Source organism: Dipteris shenzhenensis, chromosome 4 (genome assembly GCF_047967505.1).
Source record: "Dipteris shenzhenensis isolate YYH24624 ecotype China chromosome 4, Dip_SZ_1.0, whole genome shotgun sequence".
Taxonomy (NCBI): Eukaryota; Viridiplantae; Streptophyta; class Polypodiopsida; order Gleicheniales; family Dipteridaceae; genus Dipteris; species Dipteris shenzhenensis.
The window spans coordinates 30,898,178-30,921,706 of NC_141599.1; the positions used below are offsets into that span (position 1 = coordinate 30,898,178).

General features: G+C 45.1%; 1 protein-coding gene across 1 annotated transcript in view; it reads right to left on the minus strand.

Moving 5' to 3' along the window:
• Positions 1–20,992, minus strand: part of LOC147902715 (mitochondrial outer membrane protein porin 5-like) — a 58,993-nt gene extending 38,001 nt beyond the window's left edge. Inside the window, exon 1 of the mRNA XM_087374266.1 lies at positions 20,576–20,992. Within this exon, the coding sequence (XP_087230392.1) occupies positions 20,576–20,821 (246 nt within the window). The 5' untranslated portion in view covers positions 20,822–20,992. The remainder of the gene's footprint in view (positions 1–20,575) is intronic.
• Between the last annotated feature and the right edge of the window lie 2,537 nt (positions 20,993–23,529).

The following is a 23,529-nucleotide window of genomic DNA, read 5'->3' on the forward strand; positions in this document are numbered from 1 at the left end:
CAATTTCTGCGTACATGGTTTTTGTAAAAGAAAAAGAGAATGATATGCATGCTGAAATGAATGATGCAGACAAAGATAGGTTTCAGTTTCTGGTAAACTTTAAAGATTGCTTTTCTGATGTTTTGCCAGGGGAGTTACCTCCAGAGAGACCAGAAGATCATCAGATAGAGTTAATGCCTGGTAGTGAGCCACCAAACAGACCCCCTTATAGAGTCAGTGCGACTCAGAGAGAGGAGATTATGGCTCAGGTACAGGACTTGCTGTCCAAAGGCTTGATTCAGCCCAGCTCGTCTCCTTTTTGTTCCCCTGTACTGTTAGTACAGAAGAAAGATGGTTCATTCCGTATGTGCGTCGATTATCGCGCACTGAACAAAATGACCATCAAGAATAGATTCCCTATTCCGCGTATTGATGATGTCTTGGATCAGCTAAATGGAGCTTCAGTTTTCAGCAGGATAGACTTAAAGAGTGGCTACCACCAAGTGAGGATACAGCCTCAGGATGTGCATAAGACAGCATTCCGCACAACATTCGGGTTGTATGAATACTTAGTGATGCCTTTTGGATTGACAAATGCTCCAGCCACATTCAATAGAATGATGAATCGCATCTTCCGGAAGTACAGGCATTTTACGGGTACCTTCTTTGATGATATCTTAGTTTTTTCTAAGACAGAGGAAGAGCACAGAGAACATCTTGCTATAGTGTTTCAAGAGCTGAGAAATCATCAGCTCTATGCAAACAGCAAGAAAAGTGAATTCTTCCCGGAAGAAATCCACTATCTGGGGCATATAATATCCAAGAATGGGATACAAATGGATCCAACAAAGATCCGTGCCATTCAAGAATGGCCAGAGCTGAAAACTGTGCATGAAGTTCGAAGCTTTTTAGGCTTGTGTTCTTACTATAGAAGATTTATCAGACATTTTGCTGATATCGCGGCTCCATTACATGACCTTACTAAGAAAAATGCAGCCTTCACCTGGGGATTATCACAGAAGGAAGCATTCAATACACTCAAGGAAAAGTTGACTACAGAGCCTATTCTGGTAGTTCCGGATCTGTATCAGTCTTTTGATGTGGATTGCGATGCTTGTGGAGAATGTGTTGGGGCTGCGTTGCATCAGAATGGTCATGTAGTAGCCTATGAAAGCAGGCGACTTCGGGATGCGGAAAGATATTTAGGAATCTATGAGAAAGAGTTATTGGCTGTAATTCATGCTATCCATACCTGGAAACATTATCTTTTGGGTGCAGATTTTACTGTCAAAACAGATCACCAAAGTCTGAAATACTTTTTGACTCAGACCAAGCTTTCAGAGAAGCATATGAAATGGGCAAACATGCTGTCAATGTATCATTTTCAGATTGTCCATACCCCAGGAATTCGGAACAGAGTGGCAGATGCCTTGTCCCGAAGACCCCAGGTCAACAATGTAACTATTGCTTATCATCAGGACCTGGAAGGCATGAGGGAGCAATATGCTCATGATTCTGATTTTGGTGAAATTTTACAGCAGATGCAAGAAGGGCAATCCACCAGTCACTATTCCCTGAAAGATGGGTATTTAATGAAAGATGATTGCCTATGCATCACCCAGGAGATGAGGAAAAAGATTTTAGGGGAATGCCATGCACCTCCCTATGCTGGACATAGAGGAATTACAGCAACAACTCTAGCACTAGAGAGGTATTTCTTTTGGCCAGGAATGCGGAAAGATATACATCAGTTTGTTACTGAATGCCTTACGTGTCAGAAAATGAAGTATGATAGACAGAAGGCACCTGGCCTACTTATGCCTCTTCCCGTGCCTCAGGCACCATGGGAAAATATTACAATGGACTTTATTTTTGATTTGCCGAGATCAAAGTCAGGGAATGATGGGATTTGGACTATCATTGATAGATTCAGCAAGCAAGCTCATTTCATTCCGGTTCGCAAAACCATAAAGGCAGATCATATGGCTAAGCTGTTCATGGCACAGATCTTTAAACATCATGGTATGCCTAAGTCCATTTTTAGTGATCGAGATCCCAGAATGACCAGTCTATTCTGGAGAGCTTTATTTGATAACATGGGGACGAATCTGAATTTTTCTTCTTCTTTCCATCCCCAGACAGATGGTCAAAGTGAAGTAGCAAATTCTACCATTTTGGATATGCTAAAATGCTACGTGGGTGACCAGAGTTCAGACTGGGAAAAGTACCTACCCTTAGTAGAGTTTGCTTACAATAATACAGTACATAACTCTACAGGGAAAGCCCCTTTTGAAGTCATATATGGAAAGGTGATTTTGCCACCTATATTGAGGACTAAAGATGAAATATTTGCAGCTGATCAGTTTGTAAGAGACCTCCAGACAGCTTACAGCCAAGTCCGGACAGCAATTGAAAGGTCTCAAGAGAAACATAAAAGGGCTGCAGATAAACATAGGAGACAGCTAGATCTCAAGGAAGGGGACTGGATACTTTTGAAGTTTGAAAAAGCTAGGCTCCGCAAGTTTAAAGGCAAACAGAAAGTGTATGCAAAGTTATCTCCCAGATATTATGGCCCTTTCAGGGTTACAGAGAGAATAAATGAGGTTGCATACAGATTAGCATTGCCAGAGCATTGGAGGATTCACAATGCATTCCATGTGAGTCTTCTAAAGAAATTTCAGGGACCAGAGCCTACAGAACCAGTATCAGAAGATCCACCAGAAGTGGATGAGCTGGAGGAAGTCCTTCAGCCAGAGCAAATTGTGTACCATACTGTACGTAAAGGCCCTCAGGGTAAGGAATTTTGCAGGTATCTTGTAAAATTCAAGAATTATACGGCATTAGATGCCAAGTGCATGGACGAAGACATGTTATCCGATCATCCACAGCTTTTGGATGTTTACAAGGAAGCTTTTCAGTTGTGGTCAACTGAATAGAAGCCGAGGGGATGTCACCACAATGTAAATATCCTAAGTCAAAGTACAGTTGACCATTTATTTGATCATAATTAAAGAGTTTTATATGTGTTAATTACGGTCAAAGAGTTATTTTAATGGTCAAAGGATTGACTACGGTCAAAGATACTTGACTCTAGTCAAGTAAACCTGACTACGGTCAGAGAGTGTTGACTTCGGTCAACAAGACTTGGTATGCGCCAAGAGGGTTAACCCCGGTTAACCAAGATGTGCCAACTCCGGTTGGAGAGACTTGGCTATAATTAAGGCGCCTTGACCTTGGGTCGAAGCTCTTTAATTATAATCAAGAGTATTGACTCCGGTCAACCAGAGAAAATATATATATATTTATTTATATATATATATATATTTGTTTAAATGTGCACGTGTTTAGTGGGGACGCCCACCGTGACTAGGATTAGTCCACAGTGTGTTATTTGCATGCAAAGCGCTGACAATTAATGGGTACCATGGTGGTGCGCTTTAATTAATTGTTGCAGGTACTAGGAAGGATTATTTTTCCTAAGCGAAATGGGAGCCTGACAAGCATCCAGGAAGCGGTTCGTGTGACCGAGAGCTTTGAAGACTCCAGAATGGCCCTTAGAGGCTTGTAATAGGTTTTAGTCTAGATTTTAGACAAGTGGCATGTTGCCAATTTGAATGGGGCTTGAAGCTCTTGTAAAAGAAGAATTCTTTTCATGTTTTGAAAAAGAGAGACTTACGAGACAGCTTGAAGCTGAACTTCTGTAATAGATTTTCTGAAATGAATAAAGACCTTCGGGGGGGTCCAGCCCGACAATTTGTCCTGGGCCCTAGTGTATGTTCAGAGAGAGAGAGAGAGGGAGAGCCTTTGGAGAGTTAATTTCCGTCGTGGAAATAAAGTCAAAGCTGTTTCGTCAGTTTGGGTTGTATAAGCCATAGTTGTTGTATCACCCTTCGTCGAATACGGGTTGTATTGCTGGTTGTAAATACCCATCTTTTAGGGAATAGTGACTGGTGGACTGCCCCTCTTGCATTTGCTGTAAAATCTCACCAAAATTTGCATCATTAGCATATTGCTCTCTCATATCTTCCAAGTCCTGATGATAAGCAATAGTCACATTGTTGACCTGGGGTCTTCGAGACAAAGCATCTGCTACTCTGTTCCGAACTGCATGTAGTGAAGGCACACTAGTAGGATCCTGCATGTACATGAGACTAGCCACATTGGCTGAATGCATAAGATCTGATATTTCTTTAATATCTTTGGTGTTCACTTGGGCCTGTATCTTTGGAGTGAGTCCGGCCTTGTACTTCCTGAGTTGAGTCTTATCAGAAATATTCTTGAAAGGCGAAACCTGCAAGTATGCGTCCCAAAATTTCTGGTTGTAAGACTCAACTGTATCTTGTGCTTCCATATGAATGCTCTCCCAACCCAAAAGGACATGATCCTGAAATGTTTGGGAATATATTGTTTATAGAAAGCTTTCTTGAAGTCCTTCCATTTCCTGGGGGCTACATAGTTGGCTGTTTTAGCTATCCACCATGCACTGGCTGTACCAGTCAAGTGTAAACCAACCATACGAAGCTTTGAGGACTCATTGAACTTTTCCAGGCTAAAGGCAGCATCAAATTGCCTTATGAACTGCATAGCCTTTTCAGCTTGGCCATACTGGCCATTGTAAGTGGCAAATCTTATTTACTTCCCACCGTCCTTGAATTCTTTTGTCTCTGCCTTCCTGCTGAACTTCTTCTTCTTTTTCTTCTTTGACTCTGAAGATCCCGAAGGAAGTGATGTCGAGGATGAAGAGGTAGAGCTAGAAGATGAAGACGAACTGGATGAACTGTGATGATGCTACGCCTTCTTCTTCTTGGGAAGAGGACCTGCTCTTTTTCTCTTTTTGCCCACCACCACTTCTTCCTGATCTGCTTCAGAGGGAGGCTTCTCTGGGTTTCCCTCAAAAAGAGGTTGTACCATCCTGCGAAACAAGGGATCGCTTGTTGCCTCTCCCAACTGAGTAATCATCTCTTTTTTTTTTTTTGGGTCTCTTTTCTGTGGGAGGTCAAAAAAAAAAAAAAAAACTAGCCTCTCCTCCTTCTCCACCTCTTGGCTGCCTCTCCACTTCAAGCTTCCGCACTACCTCTCCACCACCTCGCACTGGACGTGCCTCCCATTATGGGGGGGGAACTGTTGCTCCCGCTCCCGGTTGAACATTAACACTACGATCTGCACCCGCACCCCAAGAGAATGGGGGACAAAGCCAAGAAAGACGAAAATAACAACAACAAAAAAAAGCAAACGACACAACTGAATTTGGAGGATGTGAACACACGTTACAACCGAAGTGGACTCGGGGTAAACAACAAGGCAAAGTTAGGACCCGCCTCAGCTTCTTCAGCATCTATCTCTACCTCAACCTCAACCTCAACTCCCGCTACAGTGTCAATTTCGTTTTCAGCTCCAACCTCAGCTCCCTCTATCTCTATCCCTACTTCGACTTCAGTCCCCGCTTCAGGCCCAGCTCTAGTTCCAGCCTCATCTCCATCTACATCTACGATCAGTGGCATACTCATGCCCATGGCACCGGTTGTTGTTCCCTTTCCCTCTTCTCCTATTACAGCTCTCACACAGCTTTTGACACCTACTTCCGAGGTGTCATACACTGTGCCGCATTACGCTTCACTCTCCCCTCTCCCTCTCAGTCAGCCCATCCTCCCACACCCTGTTGGGACTGCCTCACCCATTCCACTGTCATCTCCGTTCCTCACTCAGCCACCGTCCAGTTTTCGGACTCAGTCCCACTCTTTCATGCCACAGTCACCACAGTTTCAGCATGGACATGGGTGGACTGACACACCAGAGGCCCGTGAGACCCTACTCACGGAGATACATAATTTTTGTGAGCGTGAGATGGAGCTGGTTCGCTTCGCACGGGAGTAGGTCCGCTTCAACCAGGAGCAGAGCCGCATCATACAGGAGGAGGCTAGGGTCATTCGGAGCAGGCGGATCTCATTCAGGGACTCAGACAGGATATCATGCAGCTCCGACAGGAGGTCACAGCCATACACACTGTCCCAGGGAGTACCCCGGTGGTCGAGGCACAGATTGCGAGCATGCAATCTGCTATTGAGGAGACTTCCAGATGGGTTGACGTGGCCAAACGGGAACCCACAAGGGTCACCGTTTCGGCTACCCTCATGGAGCAGCAGCAGAGAGCCAGTAAGGCTCTCAACATCAGAGTACGCGGGATCCCACGCACTGAGGCTACACCAATGGTAGATGCGACTGCGTTCGTGACCGCTACGCTGGGTGTGGCTGAGCACAGGATAGAGAGGGCATGGCGGGTGGGAAGAGATCCCAACCGAGAGCAACCCCTGATCATACGATTTCATGACACTCAGGCACGACTTTCAGCTCTACGACACAGGTCAGTCCTTCGAGATCAGCCAGCGATCTCTATGGATGAGGATCTCACACCTCTACAGGTTGAGGAGAGGCGCTCTTTGCTGCAGCAGCGGGATCAGGCCCGAAAGGAGGGGAAGTGGGCAGTGGTGCGAGAGGGACGACTTCTACAGGCCCCCGTAGGACACCTGCCCCCTCCCCTACATAGGGAAGCGGGGCCTATGAGACTCAGATATCCGAGACCCTGTCCTACACCATTTGGAACTGTAATGGTACCTTATGGTCAGAACCAAGGAACTTCTCGGAATCCTATACAGGCCACGACATAGTCTTCTATATAGAGACACATAAGAGTCCAGAGCGCCCTCTCCCAATAGTCAGCGGATATACATGGGAGTCTGCCTACAGAGATGAGACGAGGGGTACATGAAGAGTTCGAGATTCAGGTGGAGTTGCAGTCCTTTTCAGATCCACACTTCGGGGGATCATTTCAGTAGAGCAGAGAGATACACATTCCAGATTTCTTTGGATCCGGATACGACACATGGATAGCCAGGATCTGTTTGTCGCAGTTTGCTACTTCCCCCCGAAGACCTCCCACTTTGCCAGAGATATTCGAGGTGATGATGAGACATCCCCATTTGCTGCCCTTTATCAGTCCATCCTTGACTTTTCTAGCCGCGGAGAAGTCCTTCTAGTGGGGGACTTCAACGCGAGGACAAGGACCCGTCAGGTACCACTTCTTGATTTCAGAGATGATTCCACTCTACTGGCAGATGTTGACCTTGAGGAGGCAGGTATGCTACGGGTTTCGGCTGACAGGCGAGGTCCACTTTCATCCTATGGGCAGGCCCTATTAGACCTGGGCAGAATACATGATCTCATTATCTATAATGGTCTTGACAGATGGCCCACTTCAGGTGGTTTCACATGCTTTCCACATGGGGGGGGCTCCAGTGTTGTTGATTACATCATGGGATCCCCTGTCTTCACATCTCGCATTACTGACTTCACTGTAGCACCTCTCCCCCCAGGGGCTGATCACACATACCTTTTCTTTCGCATCTCCACCTCCCTTCGCACAGCACCTTCCATCCCACTCAGGGCTTACTCCACCTACCACGATATACGCTTTGATCGGGATCACTCACCTTCTTACTCTGGCCGTCTGTACATACTTCTCGCTTATATTGACTTCATACCCCTTTTAGAGGATCGTGCTGCCCTTGTCACCCGCTCACTACACGAGGCTGCCATTCACGCCTTTCCCCACACCATCCGCCCACCACCCCCTGGAACCGTACCCTGTAATAGTTGGTACAATGATGAGTGTAAGGCCTTACGCCGTGAACTCAGATTCAAAACCAAAAATAGTCTTCCGAGCGCACCAGATACGCTACATGAATACCGTAGACTGGTATGAAGGAAGAAACTAGACTTCGTTCGTCGAATCGAGGAGGAGCTACTGAACATTTTGTTTAGTAACAACTCTAAGGACTTCTGGCGGAGATTTCTAGAAGGACGGTCCCCTCCGCCACTCACTGACACCCAGATCTGGTTTGATTATGCATGCATACTTTATGACATCCTAAATCAGCCACAGTCCCTAGCCTCTCACACATGCCTCGTCCCACATCCTGCACCCTCTTCACTAGAGGAGGGGTAAAGGATGCTGTAATGAAACTTCATAATGGCCGAGCGAAGGATCATGAGGGACTATGTACTGAGTTCATTGCATATGGGATTAGCCTCCTAGCCCCGATCTTAGCAAAGCTTTTTAATAAAGAGGTTTGTTTGGGATTTCCACACACTTGTACCATTAACACTATCTCACCCATCCATAAGGCAGGGGATCCCATGAGCCCGAAGAACTACAGGACCATTATGATTGGACATGTCATGTCCAAGATTTATGCATCAGTACTTGACTCCGAGGTTAGCAGACTTGCAGAGTGTCAAGGACTCAAAGCAGCAGGACAGGCCGGATTCCGGCGTGATCATGGAACCATGGACCACATTCTGATGCTCAGATGTATCATCGAGGAGGCGAGATCACGGAAGCAGAGGGTTTATTGTTGCTTTGTGGATTTTCGCAAGGCATTTGACACAGTCCTGAGAGCCCGCCTCATACGGCGCCTACAGGACTTGGGTTATGACCAGGAGATCATTTGGGCTGTCATGGCACTTTACGAGAGAGTTTCTAGCAGAGTTTGGGTAGGATCCGGGTGGACAGACGAGATCATGAGTACCATCGTGCTCAAACAAGGGTGTCCTTTGTCGCCTACCTTGATTGGCCTCTACATTGACGAGCTTGAGACAGTGATGCAGACACAGGGGGGTGTAGGTTGCTCTCTTGCAGGCACGCTGATCCAGATTTTGCTCTATGCAGATGACGTGGCTCTCTTGTCTTCCTCAGCAGAGGGGCTTCAAAGACACCTAGACGCACTACAGTCCTTTTGTGAGTCTCATGATTTGAAGGTCAACCTGGGTAAAACCAAGGTCATGATCTTCAATACATCTCGAGCCATCATGCGTCAGGAGCAGTTCACATTTGCGGGGTCATCTGTTGAGATAGTTTCATCATACACTTATCTTGGGGTTATCTTCTCCGGACCAAGCTTCACTATGAGACCCGCGATGCAGGCACGCTTGAGTAGAGGGTATGCCTCATTGGCCAGGCTAGAGAGGCAGTGCTTCCACTCACACTTTCAGGATCCACGCACCAAGGGGTTGCTTTTTGACTCCTTGGCTCGCCCAGCGGGGATGTACGGCAGTCCTTATTGGGGGGCAGACTTGTCGGATACAGAGTGGGCCCGTGTGGAGCGGCTACAGGTTCTCATGCTATCACGGATGATTCGTGGTAAGTCATCCGTTCCTCACCAGATCATTCAGGCTGAGTTTGGGTCACCCCCTTTACAGCTAGATGCTGCATTTCAGGTCATCACATATCTGTACCGAGTTAGGGAATATGGGGATTATACCTCGGGGCGTAGCAGGCTACCATGGATAGCTTTATCCTCTTCTATGGCACTTGCAGCAGGAGGAGATCAGAGGTGCTGGTATGCACGTACAGAGAGATGGTTTGAGCGACTGGGGCTCCACATGGATAGACTACCTCCCTTCCAGTATAGCATGGATGCTCCGTTCTCTCCCCTCTTATCACATGAGGTCAACCAGGTTATCCGTGAGGATCTACTACAGCTACACACTTTTCGTACCTGGTTGGAACCGAGTGAACTCCCAGTGAAGCTTAGCTTCTACAGAGATCACTTCTTATCACAGCGGAGGGTTTCATTGACCCACCAGGATGCACACAGATTCACCTACCCCACTCGATGAGGATCTCTCTTGGGCAGCAGTTCCGGGTCTCTTCACACAGACTTCGCATCGAGAGCGGTAGAGCAGAGCAACTACCCAGGGAGCGGCGCATATGCACAGTATGTGACATACAGGAGGTTGAGACAAAGGAGCATTTCATCTTCAGGTGTCCTGTGTACTATGAGATCCGAGGACGTTTCCACTGCCTCTTCAGAGATAGTTATGGGATTTTAGCCCATTTCCTCTCCTACCCAGACCAGCGGTGTTTGGCAGGTTTCATTCATGAGGCACTTAGACACCGCGAGAGGATACTCCGAGCACGGAGACAGGAGCAGACTTCTTCCTCGGTTGATCCCTCTCACAGCTCTATCACGGAGTTCTTTCAGCTAGATCACATGGACCCCAACGAGACGAGGCCTCGAGATGACCGTGACCCGGAGCCCGTGACCCGACAGTTCAGACAGAGGGTCGACACACAGATCACACTTGGAGACATCCCCTCCTTGTTTACAGTTGGAGCCCGACCGACGGGGGTCACAGTAGCCCTGGTTAGACGTAGAGCTACGACCAAGAGACGTGCCAGGACCGCACCTCTGAGTCGCCGACAGCACTCTATTGCCGACTTCATGCCTCCATTGCCCCATCCATCCTGATATCTTGCTGTTGCTGGGGATGATGATGATATTGATGATGATGCTGAGATTGATATATAGTCGACCACCGACATCACTATGTTGTACTTAGGACTTAGTATTGCCATTCTGCATTTTTGGCATTTTGCATTTTGCATTGGTATGGACGCTCGTTTAGTAGCTCCACTACCACAGCTCGTTGTATCAGGATTTTCACAGTCTCATAGACCCATCGGTCTTCCGAAGACTTCAATAAACTTTCTTTCTGGTAAGCATTCTCTTTGTTTATCTATAAAGCCTCAGCTTGCTGTACCTGGTTAGACTCTGCCATTCCCTCATGGGATGATTGGGCATGCTGCTGTGAAGCCATCTCTGCAACTTGTCTGAGATCTGCAACTCTCTCTCTCACACACTGTGTAAGCAACTGATGCACTCAGCCTTTGCTTTTCAAAAGTACCTCAACAAGAGGTGTCTTGCATTCACAACTTGTGCCAGTAATGGGCTGTCAATTCAAAGCATATACCCACAAAGTGGCCAAAGCATCAACAACTGTATTGCCCCTTTTCTGGCTGCTGCAAAAAGCACTCAGAATGCATTTGATTCATCTTTCTAGTACACAAAGGCATGCATTTTCTCTTTGAGCAAATCTCTGATTTCTCTGCTTTTTTGCTGCTTTTCTGACAGTAAAAGTCTGAAAGATAGGTGAAAATTGATGGCCAGAACTGTCTCTGCAACTGTCCTTTTTTTTTGGGACAGTAACTGGATAGGTAACTGGCTGGTTACACTAACCAGACTGATTGGCTCTGGTCTGGTTAGTCTGTGACTAGATGGTTACTGTCTGGTAAACTGACCAGACTGGTTCTGTTCTGGTCTGGTTAGTTATCAACCCACCTGTAGTCTAGTTAACCAGCTATGGTATGGTTAGCTAGAACCAAGGTTAGTTGGTCAGACCTGGTTCCACTAACCAGTCTAGTTTAGTTAGGCCAGCTAACTGGACCTCTGACCAGAGTCCAGCTAACCAGAGTTACACTAACCACGGGTTAGCCACCTGTTTGCCACGTGTCAGTGCCACATCAACATTTGAGCTGGCTGCCACTTGTACTGCCACATCAGCTGGTGTCCTCACTGCCTAGTCACCTGCCACATGTCAACTTGACACGTCAGCATATGACACGTCACTGCCACACGTCAGGTCACACGTGTGCCACGTCAGCTGGCTACCTTTCCTGCCACACGTCAGATCTGCCACGTCATCATCTTTGCAACCTTCTGGAAGCTCAAGCGACGCTTGACAGGCGATGGCAAGCCAGGCTGTGTAGCGATGGCGATGGTGGCTCAAACCATGTATGATTGCGATGAGGTGCAAGGTCTGCAAGCAGGTAAATTGTCCGAGAAGAAGAAGTGCCGCCTGTGTTACACACTACGCTCACGCCCACTCTTGTAATTTAGGCCTTAGTTTTTCTGACGTGCGGGTTCTTACAACCTTCATAGCTTTAGATCGTCACCCCCTTCAGAAAGAAGGTGAGCCAAGCTCTGATACCAATGCAATCTTCATCACAGATACACTCTGCAAAAAAAACCCTCTCTTGCCCTCCCTCTCTCCTTCTCTCTACAGATACACTAGGGCCCAGGACAATCGTCGGGCTAGACCCCCCTGAAGGTTTTTATTCATCAAGAAAATCTGAGTACAAGAGTTTAGCATAGAGCTGCCTGTTACAAATTCAAAACGTGAATTCATTTTACAAGAGCTTCAAGCTCATTCCAAAATGGCAACATGCCATTGTCTAAAATCCTATTACATGCCTCTAAGGGCAATTTATGGGGTCTTCGTAGCACTTGGTCATGCGGGTGGCCTCCAAAATACTCGCTACACTCCAAATTACTTGAGTCTTTAGCCCCTCATAGTACTTGCAACAATTAATTAAAGCGCACCACCATGGCACCCATTAATTGTTAGCGCTTTGCATGCAGTTAATAAATTGATCCTAGTCACAGGTGGGCGTCCCCACTGAACAAACATGTGAACGAAACATAGAAAACAATTCTTGGTTGACCGAAGTCAACCCTCTTGGTCGTAATTAAGAGGTTTTGACCAATGGTCGTGGCGCCTTAATTATGGCCAAGTCTCTCCAACCGAAGTTGGCACATCTCTCCAACCGAAGTTGGCACAACTTGGTTAACTGTAGTTAACCCTCTTGGCGCATGCCAAGTCTCGTTGACCGAAGTCAACACTCTCTGACCGTAGTCAGCTCTGTGGTTCTCTGGTTAACCGCAGGTAACCCTCTTGGTAATAAACTAAGTCTCCCCGACCGAAGTCAGGCTTACTTGACCTAAGTCAAGTATCTTTGACTGTAGTCAATTCTTTGACCATTAAAAGAACTCTTTGACCCTAATTAACACATATGACAACTCTTTAATTATGATCAGATAAATGGTTAACTATACTTTGAGTTAGGATATTTACATTGTGGTGGCAGTACCCCTGTCACTCCTATCATAGGGAAGCTACGGATTCACATTCAAGGATCTGTGGACTATGAGGATTTCTATGTGATACCTTTACTTAAGTGTGATGTTTTGTTGGGGATGCCTTGGATGTACCGTGTGCATGCTATCATAGATACTCATGATAAGAAGCTTACCTTGACTTATAGGGGTAAAAACCAAGTCATAGATGTAAACTCGAAGGGAGAATCAGTCCCATTTGTATCCGCTTTGGCGATTTCTTCTGTAATGAAAAAGCATCTCTCAGTGTATTTGACTTTTGTCAAAGAAAAAGAACCAGTTGAGAATAACTCTTAACTTTTCCAAGCTGGAAAAACAGCAAACTGAGTTTTTATTTCAGTTTCAAGATTTTTTTTCAAATGAACTCCCAGAGGAGTTACCTCCTGAGAGGCTAGAAGATCATACCATTGATATCATTCCTGGCAGTTCTCCACCTAACCGACCACCATACAGGGTGAGTGTGGCACAACAGGAGAAGATCACGTGTCAGGTGAATGAATTGTTACAGAAGGGGCTGATTCAGCCAAGCTCTTCTCCATATTGTTCTCCCGTCCTACTTGTGCAGAAGACGGATGGATGTTGGAGAATGTGTATTGACTACAGGGCTTTGAATAAGATCTCAATCAAGAATCGATTTCCTATTCCATGCATTGATGACATCTTGGATCGATTAGAGGGATCAGCCATCTTCAGTTGCATTGACTTGAAGAGTGGTTACCATCAGATACGAATCAGGCCCGAAGATGTACATAAGACTGCCTTCAGGACCACTTTTGGGCTTTATGAGTTTCTTGTCATGCCATTTGGTTTGACTAATGCTCCTGCTACCTTCAATCATATGATGGATCGCATTTTCAGAGAGCACAGGAAGTTTGTGGTACATCCTTTGATGACATTATTGTGCACTCGAAAGATGAAGAACAGCATAGGCAACACTTGGCAGTTGTATTTGCAGAACTCAGGAAACACAACTTGCTGGTCAACACAAAGAAGAGTGAGTTCTTCATGCCAGAGAGACATTAATTCAAGAAATTACATGAAGTCCGTAGTTTTCTTGGCTTGTGTTCGTACTACAGGCGCTCCATTCGCTATTTTGCTGAGATAGCTTCACCCTTACATGCTTTGCAGAAGAAGGCAGTGCCTTTCCGTTGGGGGAAGAAAGAAATTGCAGCATTCAATGAGCTGAAAGAAAAGCTATGCTCTAATCCTGTCATCATTTTGCCAGACTTGCGAAAGCCTTTTGTTCTTCAATGTGATGCAAGTGGCAATAGTGTTGGTGGAGTACTTATGCAAGAAGGCAGAGTGGTTGCATATGGAAGCAGGCTACTCCGAGATGCTGAACACAACATGAATGTATATGAGCAAGAGTTGGTAGCTGTAATTCATGCTCTTGTTGTGTGGAAGCACTGTCTTTTAGGTGCTGATTTTTATGTGCAAACTGATCATCAATCGCTGCGATACTTTCTCACTCGGAGAAAGTTGTCAGAGAAGCACATGAGATGGGCAAAATTCCTCTCCATTTTTCATTTTCAGATTGTACATGTGGCTGGAAAGAAAAATGTAGTGGCTGATGCACTTTCTAGAAGGCCACGTACGGAAGCTATGTCCAAGAAACCACAGGTATCTGCAGTTACCATTGCTTATCACAATGAGCTTGATGCCATGAAGGAGCAGTATGCTACAGATGATGCTTTTGCACATATTTATGATCAGCTTATGGAGGGAATCGGCATGATCATCATACACTTAAGGAGGGATTTATGATGATGCATGGAAAACTGTGTAACGCAGCCATTGAGGCATAAGGTGCTCACTGAAAGTCATGCCCCACCGTAAGCAGGGCATAGGGGTATTGAGGCTACAATCAAAGAAGTAGAGCACTACTTTTATTGGCCTTCTCTACGGAAGGATGTTGAAGACATGTATCACATGTCAAAAGGTGAAGTATGATAGGCAGAAACAGCCCGATTTACTTCAGCCTTTGCCTATACCAGATAGACAATGGCAGAGTATCGCCATGGATTTTGTTTTTGATCTCCCTCGCACTCCTTTTGGTCATGATGGCATTTGTACCATAATTTGCAGATTCCGCAAGATGGCTCATTTCATTCCAGTAAAGAAGAAGATTACTTTCGAGCAGATGGCAAAGAGTTCTTAAAATCTGTTTTCAAGTATCATGGGATGCTTGAGTCTATTGTGAGCGATAGAGATCCACGAATGACCAGCATGTTCTGGAGAGGTTTGTTTGATGACATGGGTACCTCATTGCTGTTTTCATCTTCTTATCATCCACAGTCTGATGGTCAATCAGAAGAGGCAAATTCTACAGCTTTGGATTTGCTGCGTTGTTATGTGTCTGAGCACAAAGCAAAGTGGGAATAGTATTTGCCACTAATTGAGTATGCATACAACAATACAGTGCACTCTTCCACGGGTAAGGCACCGTTTGAAATAGTGGAAGAAGCGAGAAAGGTTCCTCCTATTTTGCATACAAAAGAGAAGATTTTTGTGGCAGATGAGTATGTGGAGGACTTGTGGGCAGCCTATGAAAAGGTTAAGTATGCCCTCCAACACAGCCAGGACAAGCAGAAAAGAGCTGCAGATAAGCATCACAGGAACCTGGTCTTCACAGAAGGTGATTGGGTATTGCTTTGTTTTCTTAAGGCACGCCTCAGGAGCAAGAAAGGGAAGGTAAAGCTGTACACCAAGCTGAATATGAGGTATTACGGCCCCTTTCAAGTTCTTGAGAAGATCAATGAGGTAGCTTTCAGGTTGAAGTTACTTGAGCAGTGGACCATCCACAATGCTTTCCATGTTAGCTTGTTGAGACCTTTTCATGGAGAAGTGCCACAGCATATGCCAGTTGAAGAGCAACATGAAGTTAAGGAGCAAGATGAGGTCTTGATTCTTGAGCAGATTGTGGCACATAAGGATCGAAAGGTTAATGGTAGAGTTGCCAGACGCTATCGAGTGAAGTGCAAGAATTATCTTGCGAACGATACGATCTGGATGGAAGAGAGTGAATTGGCAGATTCACCACAGATTTTACAGCTCTACCTTGAGGCATTTGGTCTCGAGCCTCCTACGGTAGCGACTCATGCCGGTTCAGCAGAGCACATGTCTGGAGCAATACCGGATGCTCATGGGGGAGGGAGCACCTCCGCACCCACAGTGCAGACAGGCTCATAGGATATCTAGAGGTCGCTTGGTGACACTGCGGTTTCACCTGAGGCGCTGATGCTGACAGTGTTTCTGCCGTGAGACTTCTATGATCATGACACTCAAATTGGTTGATACACTGCCATATGGATGGATCTGCAGTCCTGTTGTATCTACATTGTATTTTTGGTACTTTATGTGATGTTGTACTAGTGATTATGGGCTGTTTATGCCTATTGTGACACCCTTTTCTATATGCTGTAATTTTGGGACAGCAAACAAGATAGTTTGCTGTTTCAAGAGAGAGGTATGCCACGGGGACGTGTTGGTGATGGTGAAGTGTTTAAACTAACTGTCACTGAATTTAGCCTAGGGTACTAGGCTAGGAGCCTTAGTTAATGCCCAAAAGGTACCTATGATTTCATGTGCAATAAGTGCAACTCCTGGTGCTATTAAAGTGGTTTCAATTTCTAAGGTCATTGGTTTGGTTCAATGGGGTTATTCTTTAAAAACTGACCCCCTAGAGATCCTACCAACTAGGATCATTGGGTCCCCAGCATTAGGGTCATGGTGTGCCATCTGACCCCCTAGGGGCATTAAAATCCCACGCCTCATTTTGTACATGTGTCTGCATGTGGCTTCTCTACTTGCCTTGTGGCACCTAGTGTCACCCCTAGAAGGCCCTTGAAACCTTCCTTGCCTTTCCATGCTGATTTGAGACTTCTCCCCTACCAGGGGCAGCTTCATTCTCTTCATGGCCGATTTCTGCAGCTCTCCTCTTGCTGGCTGAAGTGGTTTTTCAACCTTTCTTCACGACAATTCTCCTCCCCTTGGTGCTCTCTACTACTGGCATGCTTTTTGGACCTGGACGCCTCCACTCTAGGCCATTTTTGAAGATTTTCTCGACTTTCTTCAAGACAGAAGTTCTTCTTTCCTGCATCTAAGGCCATATTCTTGGACGCCTCACTCTTGACCTCTGTCTGGTGCAAGGCCCATCGAGTTCTGAGGTGTTTGTGGGCTGAAAACTCCATTCTAGAGGATGCATTTATGGCGGGTTTGCTACAGCTTGGTGGACGCTCTCTTTTCTGATCTTTTCTAGTGCTGGAAGACACTCATAGGCAGCTCCCTCCTACCAGAGTTTGCTGTCCGCTATTCAACCTACTTCTAGAGCTGTTTTGGGCTGAAACAGGCTCTTTCTGTTGACTGAATTCTCATCTTCTCTTTCTACTCTATGCTATTGCCACTCCTACTGAGTTCCTGATAGGTTGGATGCCCTGCCGTTGGCCCGGGAGAGGATTGGGGCACTGGTTGTTATACTCTCTTCCTAGGGGTGCAGTGGCTTGCCTTGGGCTCAGTAATGGCTTGGATATGGGTGAATGCATTGCTTGGCATGCTGTCGGATTGGTCTAGTTGTGTTATACATTACTTCTGAAAGGAACCAAAGGAATAGCACTGGGAGTTGGTCGCTAGCACAGCCACGAGTTGGCATTGTACTGGGTTGCACCTGCGGGTGAGCTCTTGAAGGGAGTCCCTTTGTATTTTGAGCTAACCAGTAATTAAATAAATAACGCAAGGGGCGCCAAGTGTTGGGGCCAACAGGTGTCACTCTTAATGCTTCTGAGTAGGGGCATTCTAGCCTCCCTTGTCTTAAATGGTTCCATGATGCTATGCGGTGAAGTTTTATGCTTTGAGTTTTGTTTGTGGACAAAGGCAATCTTTTAAGTTGGCCGTATTTTCAGTTTTGTAAGATAGTAGAGACAATTACACTACCCTTTGTGATCAAAGGCCGGTTGCAATATATGTACAGTTACCTAGCTTGTGCACTCCACTCTTACCCCCCTAAGCTCCAACATCACCACCAAATATCCAATAGTGTTAATCAAAACCACTTGAAGCACCAAGTAAGCAATTCAGCTATACATCTAGCTCCCATTAATACCAACCGCACTCGCGAAAATTATACTACATGGAACCACCCACAATACCAACCATCTAGCCTAGAAAAACATAGGCATAGTTATGCGTCCCCAACCAAACCTCGCAAAATGAACCCTCGAAAACCCCGCAACATTTAGTGCCATTCTATGGAGCACTTTGCACTTCCCATTAGTGAGAAAATGATAATGGAAAGTGACTTCCGTAACAATCCTAATCTTGCCGTTGGGTTGAATGAGAGAACAAAATGCATGTGATCTTTCAATGGCAAAAAGAAAATAGGGGAGGTGGGGGTTAAGGGGGCGGGGCTCTATGTGTTGTTTGGAGGGCTTGGGGGATGGATTGGGAACTTCAGCAATCTTTATCTTATCAGCCGTAGATGGAGCCATGGGAGAAGACATTCCTATTATTTCAGGCTTGCAATAAGCAGCCATGTCCATGCATTGATGTCTCCCCACATCTGATAGATACTATGAGATTCATATGTAGAATGCTTGGCAAGCGGCTGCTCTAGGACTGGATGTGACTGCTCTAGAACTGCTGCGTGGACTGCCTGCCTTTTGGTTGCATAGTTTAGTCTATACTCGTAAGGATGGAAAGTGTGCCAGAGCAGACCGTCGCCAGTCTGCACGTCCGCTTGCAAGTCTGCGCTCTGGCAAGAGTCTGCCATCTACACTCTATCCAGCAGTCTGCAAATACCTTCCATCTAGAGGTGACACAAGCACGAAAAGATGGCCAGAGGAGGCCTGCATAGTTATAGTCTTTTATAGTCATTGGGCCAACAATCTCTATACATCATCATCATGACGCAAGAAGATATAGCCACATGGCACTCTATGAACAGTTTTGATGGTTCTCTTTCCTCATCTTGGATCCCCCATTGATCTTCCCTCATGATCCAATGGCTGCGATGCTTTTGAAAGGCTTGAGCTTTTCTTTACTTTGAGAAGGTGGGTTAGATAGAGTGGGGCACATTTCCTTTCCCAATGAGAGGAAAGAAAGTTTCCTGCAAATTTTATATGCGTGAGTTTCGTCATTGTTATAGAACCTAACCAAAGATTAGACCCACAACTCTATCTCTAAACCAAAGGGCCCTTTTTGAGTTCAAAACTCCCCTAATGTGATGGAAGTTTTCCCTTTACGACCTTTAGCCAAGGACATGATTTTCAAGCAAGGAGCTTCAGTGTGCAAAAATACAACATGATGACGGTTGCATGGAGCTTTAGTGTGCAAAAATACAACATGATGAGGGCTGCATGGAGCTGCCTTGGGCTATGCAAAGCCTAAAAATTGCAGCCGCTTGTTGCTTCCTTGTGTGTGCTCATTTGTTCTCATGCTCCTACTCCTTCCAAAAATTTAAATGCAAGACTACTCGGAAGACACATAAAAACCACAACAGGAGAAGAATCAATTGCACATTGTATAATACAAAGAAATGTAGGGTTATGCCAAAGAAAGAGAAAATTAAGATTAAATCCTAAACTGCCACATCTAGAGTGTCTTTTTTATTTGGGACCCAGAGCTAGAGAAACCTAGATACCTCAGCTTCACTTATGCCCAACAATACAAAATCCTAGATCTGGCTAAGATTCAATGCTATATATAGTTAGACCCGTAAGCAAGTCTAAGAACCCTAGATATCCCAGCTTCAATAAAGACAGATTCTCAACTTCATTCCTCGATAAAGAGCTGTGAACCCTATATACTAGTAACACAATCTACGTTAATCATAATGCATAGCAATAATGCAAGCATTTAAACCAGCTAGGACATTATCTTGAGCAACAAGGTTGGATCGGAATCACTTTCAAGAAATAGATCTGACAAGATAGCCTATGGTTTGAGATGCATGGAGCTGCCTTAGGCTATGCAAAGCCTAAAAATTGCAGCCGCTTGTTGTTCCTTGTGTGTGCTCGTTTATTCTCATGCTCCTATTACTTCCAAAAGTTTGCAAAGTGCACACGTTTGCATGCAAGACTACTCTGAAGACACATAAAAACCACAACAGGAGGAGAATGAATTGCACATTGTATAATACAAAGAAATGTAGGGTTAAGCCCAAGATATATAATACATTGTATAATACAAAGAAATATAGGGTTGGATATGTCTTTTTTATTTGGGACCCAGAGCAAGAGGAACCTAGATACCTCAGCTTCACTTATGCCCAACAATACAAAATCCTAGATCTGGCTAAGATTCAATCCTATAGTCGCATGTAGCATGCAACATCTTTATTTCCCAGACCTGTAAGCAAGTCTAAGAAGCCCAGATACCTCAGCATCAATAAAGACAGATTCTCAACTTCATTCTTCAATAAAGAGCTGTGAACCCTATATACTAGTAACACAACTCTATGTTAGTCATAATGCATAGCCATAATGCAAGGATTAAAACCAGTTAGGGCATTATCTTGAGCAACAAGGTGGGATAGGTATCACTTTCAAGAAATAGATCTGACAACATAGTCTATGGTTTGAGAAGTAGAGAGATGGAGCCCAAAGTTAAATCTGCGAACCCTCCTTCATTTCCAATATGCAATGGAAAACCTCCAATGGTAAGAAGAAAGTGGCGGGAATGGAATGAAAACTTGCTTTCTGTTTTGTCAGTCATAAATAGGCCATCGTTACACAAAATGCCGTTTTTCCAAACGAGGAAACCTTTGAAAGGGAATTACAGGGAAAGTCTAAGGTCTTTCGAAGGAGAGAAACCTGATTGAGAGTGCTAACAGATAAGTCCGTTTTTACGCCACCACTCTTGAAAGTCGAGCTAACAGTGCCCAGAACAGCACCTTGTGTCATTATTGCGGTTGTTGAGAGGGTGGCGCCAGTGGGGGTCACGTAGGAGAAGAGCAACATATGTCCTGTGGAGAAACCTTTCTGCAGCAAATCTTTCGCCTGTTTCCCCACGTCCATGAACAAGCAAGGCTTCCTCGAGCCAGAGCCGCTGTTGGCCATTGTTATGGGTAAGCAGAAAATCTATGGCGATTGCAAGTTGGTACAATCGGTTGATGATCAAAAGATAGAATCTCCAGCGATTGCAAGTGGAAGCGATCACTTGAAGTGAGGGATAAAATGATGGGTCTAAGTTTCTCCAAGGTGCGCCACCAGCGATGGCAGAAACGTTAAAGTAGGGAGAACAAAGCGATAGCTGGGAGGGACAGGAATGGCAAGCTGGCCATCCTACGCGAAAATATGCTGAAATAGAAGATGAAGAAACCCAGAAAGTTGAAGCACGTAGCATGAAGAACCCATGCGCTCCCCAAACAGTTGGAAGCACGTAGCATGGACAACAAATGAAGGAAACCTCGCTAACAAGCTGCCGCATGTCATTTCAGAATTTGCTACGACCCGCTTTGCCTTTGAGCCACATGGAAGCCTCATATCTATCTATTATCTCTATCCATCCATGAAGGAAAAACAAGACGACATTTCATTCATGTTGCTTGCCTCATTTGTTTACACACCGCCCACACCCGCCCCATGTGTGCCCAAGGTATAGGAATAGGTGAAGGTCTTCAATGGGCACGGGGTTTACACACTGCCCAAGCAACAACGTTTCAAAAAGTCTCGGTGGGACCAGAATTTTATATGAATTCTTGCAGTTGATTGGTTGGTGGGGTGGGTGCCCAAGTTTGGGCAGCCAACCTTGGCTGCCCATTATCTTGGGTGCCAGTCAGCTCTTGCCACCTCAACCCAACGGAAGGGCAAGAGGTTGGGCAGTGTGTAAAGAGTTCTGCACGCCCATGATCATTTTAAAAAATTGATTGGGCCACATCAGTCGCCCAAAGATGGGCGGCTTTGGTGTGTAAACAGCCTAAGAGAGAGAGAAGAAGAAGAAGATGAAGATGAAGAGAGAGAGAGATAGAGAGAGGGGGGGGTGAGGATACAAATAGCAAGATGGAGGATTTCAAGGGATACAAATCGCAAGTGCAACTTAGCCCAATCATAAAAATATGCATAAGAATACATGAAAATATTGCAATTTTCACTAAATGAGTGAGCATTACCATAGCCTACCCATCCAGGGCAGGCAAAAAGAAAAGGACACTTGGCACCATGGAGGATGAAATTGTAGACAAGTGTTAGCTTTTTCATTAGAGATACATTTGCAATTCACCAAAGGTAAATGATGGAAGATGAATGAAGATCAAGCAACATTTGGATATTAGATGTTTCGACGAGCGCATTAGACGTTTCGAAGACGAAGTGTTTGGCATACCTTCGTCACTTTTGCATGATCTATGTGAGCAAGCGTCATCTTCATTTGGTGTATCTTCGTAGATGCACAGTTCTGCATGATCTGTGTGAGCAAAGTAGGAGGAGGAGGAGGTGCATCAGCGGTGGCGGTGAATCTTTCTTGAGTGGGTACTTAAATATATCATACACCAAGTCTTTTTTACCAATGTATTTACACGTATGCCAAGTCTTTGTGTTACAATAATTGATTTCTATATCAACAAATTTAAAGATAAGACCCAATGGTGGAGTAGAACATCACCTTAATTCTTCCTTCAATGAAATAAACACACAAATGTTTACATGAAGAAGGGAAAAGATATGTTCTATCATTAAGCTGCTCAGCATTGTCTATTGAGAACAATGCACTATAACTTTTGGGAACATTGCACTAGAACGAATCTTCATAGGAGAACTTGCCGCTCAGACTTGTCTGGGACTGGGCGTTCGGACTCTGGGACTGATAGATAAGTTATTTCTGAGTTATCCTGGACTTGAAGACTGGGGTGAAAGTCAAAATAGGAATAAGGATGATAGTGAGCTTACTGGCCCTGATGATTCAGAGTTTGCTCCCGCATTAGAACAAGATGCTCATTGTTTAATCAACAATTTTGGGGAGATTGCAAGAATCCCGAACTCTTTCAGTAGCTACAGTGCAGTAGCTTGCAGCTCCCAAGGTCCAAGCTAACATGTGGAGTCCTTTGATGAGTTGCTTTCCAATTTAGGAATGCAATGCAATGCTTTGAGCGTTCCAAATTTCCATGGCACCCGTCTCTAATTGCTTTGACCCCAGCGGCATAGGCAATAGGGAACATGTGTCTCCTAGCTTATAGAAACGAGAAAATTGTTGAGAATGGTGTAAAGCAACATAGGTTATGGGACAAACCCTAACCTTAAGCCAAACCCTAAGGGGTCCATGTATATATTCTCACTTTCCATGGAATACAACTTAGTGTATAGTTAGTAATCTTGTGTGCACTCCACTCTCTCTTTCTCACCCACTTCCGTTATCATGTTATTAGAGCTAATGGTGCTCACAAGTCCTTGCATGTTGTCAAGGCAAATCAGCCCTCCACGTGCCAGGCATCCTCCATCTGCACTTTGTGAGTTTGAGAGATTAGGAGGAGATTTTGAGAGTGAGAGTTCTTTAGTCTCTTCTTGAGATTTATTCCATTCATTCTTCCGTCGGAAGTGTTCTTCCTATTGGAGAGAGTTTTCTTTTAGAAAAAAAGAGATATATTTTAGTGGTAGAGGTATGAAAGTGTGATGAGAGAGCCCTTGAGTTTTGTTGCAAGGTATTGTGAGAGAGAGCTAATTCTGCTATGCTGAGGGAGGATGATTGTAAGGTTCCATTGAGAGGTTTTCATTTGTCTTAGAGATTGTAAGGTTCGTTCACTGAGTTTTGCTCGACTGCTCAGCTAAAAGAG